This window comes from Coenobita brevimanus, chromosome 53, assembly GCF_032717465.1.
Source record: "Coenobita brevimanus isolate Jiangsu-jjx chromosome 53, ASM3271746v2, whole genome shotgun sequence".
Taxonomy (NCBI): domain Eukaryota; kingdom Metazoa; phylum Arthropoda; class Malacostraca; order Decapoda; family Coenobitidae; genus Coenobita; species Coenobita brevimanus.
In genome coordinates, this window is record NC_137006.1 from 3,979,880 (window position 1) to 3,993,410 (window position 13,531).

Consider the following 13,531-nt stretch of genomic DNA (forward strand, 5'->3'; position numbering starts at 1 on the left):
TCAAAACCTACTCGATCGGTTGCAACACTCAGCTTCCTTCTTTTAAAACCTTCTACTCTATTTTTCTCTACCTCCACGCACACACTAAGGCAAGCACTGATCACGGAAGGTAAAGAGATCAACAGTTACTTCACAAATCCACCATATCTTTGTCATTTGAAATCGTATATTGAATTCAGTGATCAAAATAATTCTAGAAATCAGGTTCATCAATTATTTTTAAAACTATCCATCACAGCTCACTTCTTTGGAAAATTTTAGGCCTTGGCGTCGCTTACATTTAAAAGAGTCTTTGGCTAAATCACAGCAGGAATGAATCAGCGACATTAGGCACCGTTAGTTTAAAATTCAAGCCAGTACAATCTAGACTCGCTTTTAAAATCACAAACTCGCTTAAAAATACAAACTACAGTAACAACAGAGGAACTTAACAATATGGGAGAAGACTTTGAATAACTTAAAGATAAAAACTAATGACTAGATAATATTACAGAGTTCATTGTTATCAGGTTGTTCGTTAGAATTCAAAAGCTTCATTTCTAACGGTTACATTTCAAAATTCTCTCATCCTTTAGGCAATCAAGTGGTTGATAAATGTGGTCATGCGTCCATCCATCCCCTGAACCATCCACTCATCCACTGAATCATTCACTCATCCACCTAACCATCTCCTAACCCTTCTCATCCCCCTTGCCTTCCAACCATCCATCTGTCCTTCCTTTATTTTAGATTTTCCTGCCTCTTTTAACTTTTTCCTGATCACATCTTTAAAATAAATACTTTACCTCACAGATAATTTTTCTTGTCAATTTATCTTATTTCAGTTATTTCCTACTTATTCTCGACTTACACAGCCAATAAAAATAACTAAATACATCTTTCCCTTTGCCTATGACCTCCAGTTTATGCCAGTAATTTAAGGACTTTCAAATTTAACGGATTTTGTTCAAATTTTGCAGACTCGCTACCCAACAATCAAATCATCCTTCCAGACACCCAACTGTTCTTTCAATCGTTCAATCACTCATCCAGCCATCCACTCCCCTGATTAATCATTCATCTCACGCACTTTCAAACACTCCCTACCGCCATAACCACTCAGACATCAAACTGCCCAACCGTTATTTTTTAAACCCCCCAGTCTTTCAAACCGTCATTTCAAAACCTCCCAACCGTAATTTTTTTTTTGAAATTTTAAACTGCTAAACCGTTATTTTTAAACAGCCCAACCGTCACGTCAGTCCATTTTCAACCGCTCCGACGCCTTTCAAATCGTCCTCTCAACCGTCCACCCAGCCTCCAAATCGTCTGGCATCTATTTTTATCTACTTCTTGCCCACCATCTGCACCGCCCTGGCATACTCCTCCACCACGTCTTCAAGAAGGAGGTCGGTGATGCATTGCCGGAAGATCTGGTTGGCGTAGCAGTTGGACCTGTGGCGGGAGAGGTTGGGAAAGGGGTTAGGAGGGTGGAAAGGGTGGTGTGATGTGGTGGAAGGTGAAGTGGGAAAGGGGTTAGGAGGGTGGAGTGATGTGATGGTGAAATGGAGTTAGGGAGAGTGGAGGGGTGATGTGGAGTTGGGGGGGAGGTGTAGAGTGATGTGGATTTAGGATGGTGAGGGAAGGTGGAGAGGAGTTAGGGAGGTGATGTGGAGTTGGGGAAGAGGTGTAGAGTGATGTGGATTTAGGATGGTGAGGGAAGGTGGAGGGGAGTTAGGGAGGTGATGTGGAGTTGGGGAAGAGGTGTGGGGACAAGTGGAATTAGGGAGAGTGGACGGGTGATGTTATGAAAGTGGAGTGAATTTATGTGAAGTTAGGACGGTGGAGTGGAGTTAGGGAGGTGGTGTGATGTGGAGGAAGGTGAAGCGGAGTTAGGGAGGTGATGTGGAGTTGGCGGAGAGGCGTGGAGTAATGTGGAGTTAGGATGGTGAAGGAAGGTGGAGTGGATGACAGTTTAAATTTTCAAATGATGCAGTGACTCAAAAATCAGTGACCGTTAACGTTTTTCGAAATATTTTGAATTCTGATAAGGGAAACGATCTACAAATAAAAAAATAATAATAATAATAACAGTAGTAGTAGTAATGACAGTAATAGTAATAATAATATATATAATTCCTTTATATCCCTAACACCTCTTCCTTAGCGATTTATTTCAGGATATGGCTGGTTAATATCCTTTTGTACGTAATCTATGCAGAGTTTGGCGATATTGGAAGGATTCATGTAACACGGGAAAGGACAGTAAGGTGTAATGAGCAAGATAAATCGCTTGGGAAAAGGTGTTTGGGAGTTTTATGCAGGATATGACGCTATTGGAAGGATTTATGTAACACTTGACAGTAAGGTGTAATAAGCAAGATAAATCGCTTAGGAAAAGGTGTTAGGGAGCTTCCCGGATTAACATTTCATGCTCAATATCTCCATTCTCAGTCAGCTTAGAATAATAATAAGCTTAGTTTATTTCCACCCATTCCTGGTCAGCTTAAGGGAATACTCTCAACATCCTCAGCTTAGATCAGTAACAAGCTTAATATTAGAAAAAGATGGTTAAAAAGGTACACTGTCAGCTTAGAATATTAATAGGCTTACTGTTATAAAACGAAGCATATTCCCAGTCAGCTTAGATTAACGGCATATCACATTCCCAGTCAGCTTAAGGCATATTTTCACACATTCTCAGTCAGCTTAGAATATTAATAAGCTTAGTATTATAAAATGAGGCATATTCCCAGTCAGCTTAGATTAAAGGCTTATTCTCACACATCCTCAGTCAGCTTAGAGTATTAATAAGCTTAAAAATGGAATTAGATGGTGTTCGTCCTAAATAAAGCATTCTCAGTCAGCTTAGAATATTAATAAGCTTAGTAATGGAATAGGATGGCATTCGTAATATATAAAACACATTCTCAATCAGCACAGAATATTAATAAGCTTAGTAATGGAATAAGATGGTTAAAAAGACACTATCAGTAAGCTTAGATTAGTAATAAGCTTAACAGTAGAGAAAAAAGTGGTTAAAAGACACATTCTCAATCACCTTAGAAAATTAATAACGAGCTTAACAGTAGAACAAGATGGTTAAAAGGACACTATCAGTCAGCTTAGATTAATAATAAGCTTAACATTAGAAAAAGATGGTGTTATTCCTTACAAGTTTTTAAAAAGGCATATTCTCACATTCCCAGTCAGCTTAGAATATTAATAAGCTTAGTAATGTTGATGGGGCTCGTCCTGAATAAAGCATTCTCAATCAGCTTACAATATTACTAAGCTTAGCATTGGTCATAGAGATATCACTGAGAGAGATTTTATATATATATCACTGAGAAAGATTATATATATATATATATAAAACTGAGAGATTATATATATATATATATATATATATATATATATATATATATGAGAGAGATTATATATATATATATATATATATATATATATATATATATATATATATATATATATATATATATCACTAAGAGAGAATTATATATATATATATATATATATATATATATATATATATATATATATATACACACACACTAGTGATATTTTGTAACTTACCTTCAAAATTAGTATGAGCGAAAATCAAAGGGAATTCAAGGGAAAGATGTGGCTATAAAGACATGCGAATTACGAGCAGTATTTTGAAAATTATTACGGTGCTCTGGAAGGGAGAGGATCGGTTAGCGGGCGAGCGGTGATCTGCAAGAGAACATTCTGGATTAGCGATGGATTAGTCCGGATTAGCGAGGTGAAATGCGGGAATTGAGTTGGTTATATGGCTACCACCCAGCGCTGTAAATGGCTTCCTAGCTAACAGGGAAGCAGGATATCGTAAGAGCAAACATAAGGTAAGCAAACATAAGATTTTTAGCTTAGTCATCGCAAGAGCAAAAGAAAATGTGGTTAAATGTAAGCAAAGAATTAGGATTAGTAGACAAAATCTCCTCTCTCTCTCTCTCTCTCTCACTCACACACACACACTCTCTCTCTCTCTAAGTCCTCTGTTGATAGATAAAAAACAAGAACAATGCAGTATTGTATGGAAAAGAGAATGGCCCAGTGTTAAAGTCCTATCTATCTACTGCCAGACGCCTTAATCCCGTAAGGGGTGGTCACAAACAAATCGCCTCCAAGTCGCCCTGTCCCCAGCCATTTCACTGCCCTGCTCCCAACTCACACCCCCCCTCTCTCATATACCTCTCCACCACATCCCTCCATCTCATCCTCGGCCTCTCCCTCCCTCTTCCCCCCTCCACCTCACTCACATACACTCTCTTCGTCAGTCTTTCACCCTCCATTCTCTCCACATGGCCAAACCACCTCAGTGTATTCCTCATAACGCTTCCTATCACATCAACATCCACACCACAACGCTCCTTTATATCCTCATTCGTCAGCCTGTCTCTCCATGTGACTCCACAGGCTCCTCTTAAATAACTCATTTCCACTGCTCTCACTCTTGACTTGTGTCCTTCCAACAACGTCCAAGCTTCACTTCCGTACGTTAGAGTTGGTATCACAATACTGTCATGTAGTAACTTTCACTTCATTGCTCACTTCCCTGTTTCTTATCGCTGCTTTCAAGGAACCAGCAACCTTTCTTCCCTGCTGTACCCTTTCAAGCACTTCACCCTCCAAACCTCCATCCTTACTCATTACACTACCCAAGTACTTAAACGTACTCACATTTTCCAATTCCTCACCATCCAACCTCGCTGTACATTCACTGACTTCACCTCTCTCAAAGACCATCACTTTACTCTTCCCTACATTCACCTTTAGGTTCCGTTTCTTACACACTACCCAATTACTTAACCGCACTCACGATACTGTCATGCAGCGACTTTTTTTTTTTTTTTTTTTGCTTCTGTGCTCCATGTTAAAGTTACCAATTATAAAAACATAAGCAGAGTCAAAAACCAAGCTCTAAAATGCCGTCAGATTAACATACCTGTTTATATAAAATTTAAAAAGTATATATTACTCTCAAAAATGCAAGCAGAGTGAAAGAAAAGCTATCTCAAAAAAGGCCAAGACAAAATTAGTAAAAGGTAAATAAAACCAGAATTACCATCACCACCACACCACCACACAAGCACCACCACCACCACCACCACCACCACCACAATTTCTTCAGCCTCCCCCTCAATCGCCCTGCACAAGCTTGGCCAGGTTCATATAGTGGTCAAAATCGAGTGCCAGGCCGGGGACGCAGGCACGGAACCACTTGGAACGGAAACAGTCCTCTCTGCGGGGAATACGTGGGTCGGGGTGGAGAGAAAATCGGTTAAGATGGGGGAGAAAATCGGTTAAAATGGAGGGAAAATCGGTTAAAAACGGAGGGAAAACTGGCTGTAGTGGAGAAAATCGGTTAAAACGGAGGGAAACTGGCTGTAGTGGAGAGAAAATCGGTTAGAATGAGGGGAAAATCGGTTAGAACGGAAGGAAAACTGGCTGTAGGGGAGAGAAAATCGGTTAAAATGGAAGGAAAATTGGTTATACTGGCTATAGTGGAGAGAAAATCGGTTAGAAATGAGGGGAAACTGGCTATACTGGAGAGAAAATCGGTTAGAATGGAGGGAAAATCGGTTAAAATGGAGGGGGAAAAGTGGTCGCAACGGACTGAAGAGAAAATGGACTATAACGAGAGAGAGAGAGAGAGAAACACTGAAGAGAACACGAAGGCAAGATGGACACAAGAAAATAATAATAATAATAATAATAATAATAATAAAGTTAAGGGTGTACTAAGGTAAACTGACTCATAAAAATACCTAATAGAATAATAATGGAGAGTAGACTAAGGTAAAATAAATCAAAAATAAAGATACGTTGAGGGATAGACTATGGTAAATAAATCTCCCTAAATAAAACTAAGAAAAGCACTGAAAGGTAAACAAAGGTAAAAAAAATAATAATAATGGTAATAATAATTCAAAGTGATAATACGAAAAGGTAGACGAAGGTAAAAGACAACAGAAAATAAGATAAAAGAAAACGTGAGAGGGTAGACTAACGTGTAGGAGGGTAGACTAGGGTACAATAAACACAGAAAACGTGAGGAGGTAGACTAACGTGTAGGAGGGTAGACCAAGGTACACAACAGAAAACGAGATGAAAGAAAATGTGAGAGGGTAGGAGAAAAGGTAGACTAAGGTAAACTGAAAATGTGTGTGGGCAGACTAAGGCAAAGCGCACTCACTTGCATCCCACAGCGACGTAAGGTTTGCGGTAGAGGTTGTAGCAGTCGTCACACACACGCTCCAACTTCTGCAGGAGGTCACGGTCGTATACACCCTTGCACGACCTGGAGGGCGAGGTGGCACGTAGTACGAGTTCGAGTACGACCGATTTGGAGTATTTACAAAGGACAGAGGATTGGAAGTCACCGTTGAGAATTTGAACTTGACTTTAAATTCAAACCTATGACATGAATTTTGACCTTATGCCTCCAACCGTCTCTTGAGATTCGACTTTAGGAGTGTAACTGACCTATCAAATTCGACTTTAAATTCAAAACTGACATGAAATTTGAACTTTTGGCTCCAACCGTCTCTTGGGATTTGAATTTTGGCAAACTCGACTTTAAATTCAAACTATGACCTGGAATTTGAACTTTTGGCTCCAACCGTCTCTTGGGATCTGAATTTAGGTGCATAACTGACCTGTCAAACGCCTGCCTCTTGTCCATAGTGTGCTCAGGCAGGAGGGAGAGAGCACCACGCCCCCCAGAGACCATGGCGGTGTCCTGGGCCGGGGAGAAGGCAGACAAAAGCTTCTCCAGGCGCCCCAAACCGTCAACTGAACGTGACTCCACCCGGCAGCCATCTTGGACCACCGCCACCATTACCAACACTGCCACCAGGGAGCGCAACTGTTGGCAGGGGAAAATAGGCAACAGTATAATAAAATGAAAGAAAACTTGTATTACACGAGAGAGAGAGAGAGAGAGAGAGAGAGAGAGAGAGAGAGAGAGAGAGAGAGAGAGAGAGAGAGAGAGAGAGAAATAAGAAAATAATGAAGGGAGAACGTTAAAAGAAAATTACTACTACTACTACTACCACCACCACTACCATTACTACTACTACTACTACTGTTACCACCACTACAACTAGGTCCTCGTAGTATAGTAGTAGTAGTAGTAAAATATGGATAAAATCAAAATGTTCCAGCCTCACTTTCTCCCCCTCCCTCCTTGGCTCTCTCTTTCTCTCTCTCTCTCCAAATTTAAAAAAACAGGAAATATGGTTCAAAACATGTTCCGGTGACTCTCTCTCACACACACACACACACACACACACACACACACACACACACACACAGGCTTCTCTCCATATTGCAACAGCAGCGAAAGAAGCCCCACCAGTTATTCAAAATCCATATCCGTTTTGCTAGTCACGAAGAAGTGCAGTATGGTGAGGATGTACCGTAGAGCCGTACCATCGTCTACTACTGGCGATGATACAATATGGTGCTAATAACGAAGTGGTAATAATAATAATAATAATAATAATAATAATAATAGTAGTAGCAGTAGTAGCAGCATTAAAGTAGTTGTAGTAGTAGTAGCAGTAGTAGCAGCATTAAAGTAGTTGTAGTAGTAGTAGCAGTAGTAGCAGCATTAAAGTAGTAGTAGTAGTAGAAGCAGCATTAAAGTAGTAGTAGTAGTAGTAGTAGTAATAATAATAATAATAATAGAAGTAGTAGTAGTACTAGCGTTAAAGTAGTAGTAGTAGTAGTAATAATAATAATAACAATAATAATAATAATAATAATAATAATCTGACCTAAAATTACCATCTCCATCTTGAATGCTGAAATGTAACACGAGATTAACAATACGATGCTAGTCACGAAGAAGTGCTATGGAATGGATGTAGAGCCGTAGCATTTTCTCAGTGATCTCCATGGGTCTACATCCTTTCCACAGCACTTCTTCGTGACTAGCATCATATTTCACGATTCAAGATGGAGAGATGGCAATTTTAGGCCAAGTTAGGGAGAGAGAGAGAGAGAAAGAGAGAGAGAGAGAGAGAGAGAGAGAAAGTTATGAAGTGAGAGTGAGGGTATTTCTCTCTCTCTCTCTCTCAGTAAAGAAAGCTGACACAACTGATTGATTTGTTGTGTATTCTCTCTCTCACTTGCTTTTCCATCTGTTGAGAGAGAGAGAGAGAGAGAGAGAGAGAGAGAGAGAGAGAGAGAGGGAGAGAGAGAGAGAGGATGCTGGACTGCAGGAGGAGGGTAACTTCAACCTGCAGTGCACTGGGTTCACGACATAAACCTCTCCCTATCAATCCGAATTCTCCCCTAACACCTCTTCCTTAGCGATTTATTCTAGAAATTATACCTCCACCGAGTTTCACTGCCACAATACTAGAGTTAATGAAGCCTATTATCTATCCCCATCAGTCCGAATTCTCCCCTAACACCTCTTCCTTAGCGATTTATTTTAGAGATTACACTATACCCTCCTCTTACACCGATATAATAATTCAAAACACTGAAAGGGTTAATGAAGCCTATTATCTATCCTTATCAGTCCGAATTCTCCCCTAACACCTCTTCCCTTGCGATTTATTTTTGGATATGGCTGGTTATTATAGTTTTGTACGTTATTTATGCAGAGTATGGCGATATTGGAAGGATTTATGTAACACAGAATAGGAGAGTAAGGTGTAATAAGCAAAACAAATCGCTTAGGAAAAGGTGTTGGGGAGATTTATGCAGAGTATGGCGACATTGGAAGGATTTATGTAACACTGAATAGGAGAGTATGGTGTAACAAGCAAAACAAATCGCTTAGGAAAAGGTGTTGGGGAGATTTATGCAGAATGTGGCGATACTGGAAGGATTTATACAACACAAGAGGACAATAAGGTGTAATAAACAAAATAAATCGCTTAGGAAAAGGTGTTAGGGAGCTGTGAATGTTTGTCACTTGATATATTTATATTTGAAAGGAAAATGAACCGGTAATGAGTTAGGAATGAGTCTCCTTGGTTACTATTACTGGGTAGGAATGAGTCTCCTTGGTTACTAGGGGTTAGGAATGAGTCTCCTTGGTTACTATTACTGGGTGGGAATGAGTCTCCTTGGTTACTAGGGGTTAGGAATGAGTCTCCTTGGTTACTAGGGGTTAGGAATGAGTCTCCTTGGTTACTAGGGGTTAGGAATGAGTCTCCTTGGTTACTATTACTGGGTTAGAAATGAGTCTCCTTGGTTACTATTACTGGGTTAGGAATGAGTCTCCTTGGTTACTAGGGGTTAGAAATGAGTCTCCTTGGTTACTATTACTGGGTTAGGAATGAGTCTCCTTGGTTACTATTACTGGGTTAGGAATGTCTCCTTGGTTACTACTGACTGGGTAAGAATGAGTCTCCTTGGTTACTATTACTGGGTAGGAATGAGTCTCCTTGGTTACTATTACTGGGTTAGGAATGAGTCTCCTTGGTTACTATTACTGGGTAGGAATGAGTCTCCTTGGTTACTATTACTGGGTTAGGAATGAGTCTCCTTGGTTACTATTACTGGGTTAGGAATGAGTCTCCTTGGTTACTATTACTGGGTTAGGAATGAGTCTCCTTGGTTACTATTACTGGGTGGGAATGAGTCTCCTTGGTTACTAGTCAAATTAACCCTCTATTCTGACTACACCTGGCCATCACCTGAGCAGCAAGGGGTTAGGGATCTTTGAGGTAGGAATGAATCTCCTTGGTTACTATTACTGGGTTAGGAGTCTCCTTGGTTACTATTACTGGGTTAGGAGTCTCCTTGGTTACTAGTCAAACCAACCCTCCAATCGCACTATACATGGCCATAAACTGAGCCATAAGGGGGTAGGAATATTTGGTAGAGTCTCCTTGGTTACTAGTCAAATCCACCCTGGCCATCAACTGAGCTCAAAGGAGTGGGTATATTTGTATGGTCAGAATATGCTAGTCACAAAGAAGTGCTATGGAAAGGATGTACAGTCTGTGTTCCAATTCTGCTACATGATGCTAGTCACGAAGAAGTGTTATGGAACAGATTGGATGAACTAAATGCTAGTCACGAAGAAGTGCTATGGAAGGGAAATTGAGCAGCAGGGAAAATGAGTTACAAAGAGGAGTAATTAACATGAATGCTAGTCATGAAGAAATGCTGGGGAAAGGATATAAAGCCAACAGTGCCTTATTCTATGAAGGTGCCGCTAAAGGATGAAAAATATTTGCCAATTTAAGATGACGCTACTGTAGAAATATTAACTTACCGTTCTGTGGGCGGCCATGATGCTAGAACTGTGAGGAGATGTGTTAGTGAGGAGTTCCGTAGGCCACCAATGCAAGCTCAACTCTGACTCCTCCTGCACCTTCGCCCCCCTATATATACCCGTCGCCCTGGCCCCTCCCCCGAACCCCCCCATTCCTCCGCCTCCCCCATCCTACCAACGGGTGGTTATCAAGTCATTTTTCCTCCATATCAAAGGCAATTGGAGGGTTCTGGGTATTTTGGATGATGGGGGGTGAATTTTGGCAAGTTTGATGGGTGGAAACTTAGAGGGAAACGAGAGGCGTGTGTCTAATTGCAAAATTATATTCAAAGTGTGTGGATTTCCCAGAACCGTTTGAGTGGAGTGGTTCTGGAGACGACGTGAGTGGCGACACGAGAGGAGGAAAGAGCAAGACACTGAGGAAATAGAGACAGACATTGAGGAATGAGGGAGACATGGAGGAATGAGGGAGACATGTAGGAAAGAGAGAGACATGGAGGAAAGACGGAGACATTGAGGAAAGAGGACATTGAGGAAAGAGGAAGACATGAAGGAAAGAGGGAGACACTGAGGAAAGAGGAAGACATGAAGGAAAGAGGGAGATATTGAGGAAAGAAAGGGACATGGAAAGAGAGACATGGAGGAAAGAAAGGGACATGGAAAGAGAGACATGGAGGAAAGAGAGAGACATGGAGGAAAGAGGAAGAAAATGAAGAACGAAAGGAGAGGGAAGGAGGAGGAGGAGGAAAATGAGAATGAAAAAAGGGAGGAAGGAAGGAAACCAACATGAGGATTTAACAGAGGAGGAGAAGGAGAAGAAGAAGAAGAAGGAGGAGGAGGAGGAGGAGGAGGAGGAGGAAATATGAAAGCCACTCTGATAAGTGTAGAGAGGAAGGAAGGAAGGAAAGGAGGGAAGGAAAGAGGGAAAGAAGGAAGGAGGGAAGGAGGGAAGGAAGGAAGGAAGGAAGAAGGGAGGGAAGGAAGGAAGGAAGGAAGGAAGAAGGGAGGGAAGGAAGGAAGGAAGGAGGGAGGGAGGGAGGGAAGGAAGGAAGGAAAGAAAGAAGGGAGGAAGGAAGGAAAGAAAGAAGGGAGGAAGGAAGGTGGGAAGGAAGAATGGAGAGAAGTAAGGAAGCAAAGATGTGTGTGTGTGTGTGTGTGTGTGTGTGTGTGTGTGTGTGTGTGTGTGTGAGAGAGAGAGAGAGAGAGAGAGACCCCATGGTGACATATGGGGGTGACATTTAGGTCGTGGCGTCCATATGGGGGCAATAAATTAATAATAATAATAATAATAATAAGTGATAATGATGATGATGATAATAATAATAATAATAATAATAATAATAACAATAATTGCTACTACTACTACTGCTACTACAAGGCTACTACTACTACTTCCACTACTACTGCTACTACAAGGCTACTACTACTACTTCCACTACTACTACTGCTACTACTACTAATAATAATGCCGTTGCAATGTTAGTAGTAGTAGTAGTATCAGCAACAGCAGTAGCAGTTGTAATAGTAATTATAGTAGTAACAGTAATAGCAGCAGTAGTAGTAGTATCAGCAATAGCAGTAGTAGTAGTAGTAGTAGAGGTAGTAATAGTAGCAGTAACAGCATTAATAGTACCAGTAATTATGAAAGAATATAAGTAGTAATTTGTGGTAGGTGGGGGCGCTCACCATCCACTCACTCGATGTTGTGCTGCTCTCGGGTGTCTGCCCTTTCCTCTCCTCCATCCTTCTTTCCTTCCATCCTCTTCTGTCTTTCCTTCATTCTTTCCTCTTTCTTCTGCCTGTGGGTGACTCTACACTGAGTGACAAGCCAAATGGTTTCCTGTACACCAGGAAACCATTTACTACGCTGGGTGGTAACCATATAACTAAATTATGGCGCCTGGTGGTTTAGTGGGTAATTATTGTGCTCCAATGGGATTGAGCCGGTGAAGGTTTATATCCAAGGGATGGTTGGGGTTTATTGCTCATGTAATGCCACTCAGGGATGAGTGAGGCTGGTCACTCTCATCTTAAATGTCAGGACCATCTTGCCTAGCCCCGGGCTCCTACGCTTATGGGGCAACGTAGGATTGGATGATGGATGGATGATATCAGCAGTACTGACATAGTGTACAGATGAACCATTACACCACATTACAAAGAAATAATGTACCGCTTGAGCACTTCTTAGCACTCTTCAGGTAAGGTAAACAGCGGGATTGTGTTACCTTACCTGGGGGAATTTCCGCTGTGAGTGAGTGAGAGAGAGAGAGAGAGAGAGAGAGAGAGAGAGAGAGACTATACAGGATAGAGATATAATCAATAGGAAGAAAATCCACATTATTTTTCTCTGCATTTTCCTGTTCTGATAATTCTGTATATTATTATTATTATTATTATTATTATATCATTATTATTATTATTATTATTATTATTATTATTTCTGCTGCTGCTGCTACTGCTCATGATTACTACTACTACTACTACCACCACTTATACTACTACTACTACTACCACTTATACTACTACTATTACCACTATTGCTATTATTACTGTACTACTACTACCATTTCTACTACTACTACTATTACCTCTACTACTACTACTACTACTACTGTTACAACTATTATTACTACTGCAACTATTACTATTACTACTACTGCTACTACTACTTCTACTACTACTACAATAACAACTACTACTACTGCTGCTATTACTACTACTTCTACTACTACTACAACTACTACTACTGCTGCTACTACTACTTCTACTACTACTACAACTACTACCACTGATGAAAACACTACTGTTCTTGCCTCGTATTCTAGTCGGTTAAGGAAGCTCCCTAACACCTCTTCCTTAGCGATTTATTTTTGGATATGGCTGGTTAATATCCTTTTGTACGTTATTTATGCAGAGTATGGCGATATTGGAAGGATTTATGTAACAGAAGAGGACAGTAAGGTCTAATAAGCAAAATAAATCGCACAGGAAAAGGTGTTGGGGAGATTTATGCAGAGTATGGCGATACTGGAAGGATTTATGAAACACAGAAGAGGCCAGTAAGGTGTAATAAGCAAAATAAATCGCTTAAGAGAAGGTGATGGGGAGATTTATGATTGGAAGGATTTATGCAACACTGAAGAGGACAGTAAAGTGTAATAAGCAAAATAAATCTTGCAGGAAAAGGTGTTAGGGAGATTTATGAAGAGCATGGCGATATTGAAGGGATTTATGTAACAGAGGAGGACAGTAAGGTGTAATAAG

General features: G+C 40.6%; 1 protein-coding gene across 1 annotated transcript; it reads right to left on the reverse strand.

The window, feature by feature from the left end:
* Positions 1 to 1,231: 1,231 nt before the first annotated feature.
* LOC145400748 (molt-inhibiting hormone-like) lies at positions 1,232 to 10,338 on the reverse strand. Its single transcript, XM_080273183.1, has 4 exons — positions 10,265 to 10,338; positions 6,681 to 6,889; positions 6,218 to 6,322; positions 1,232 to 1,434 (listed from the first exon to the last, which is right to left on the reverse strand). The coding sequence occupies exons 1-4, from the start codon at positions 10,280 to 10,282 to the stop codon at positions 1,326 to 1,328; spliced, it is 441 nt and encodes a 146-aa protein (XP_080129309.1). The 5' UTR covers positions 10,283 to 10,338; the 3' UTR covers positions 1,232 to 1,325.
* Between the last annotated feature and the right edge of the window lie 3,193 nt (positions 10,339 to 13,531).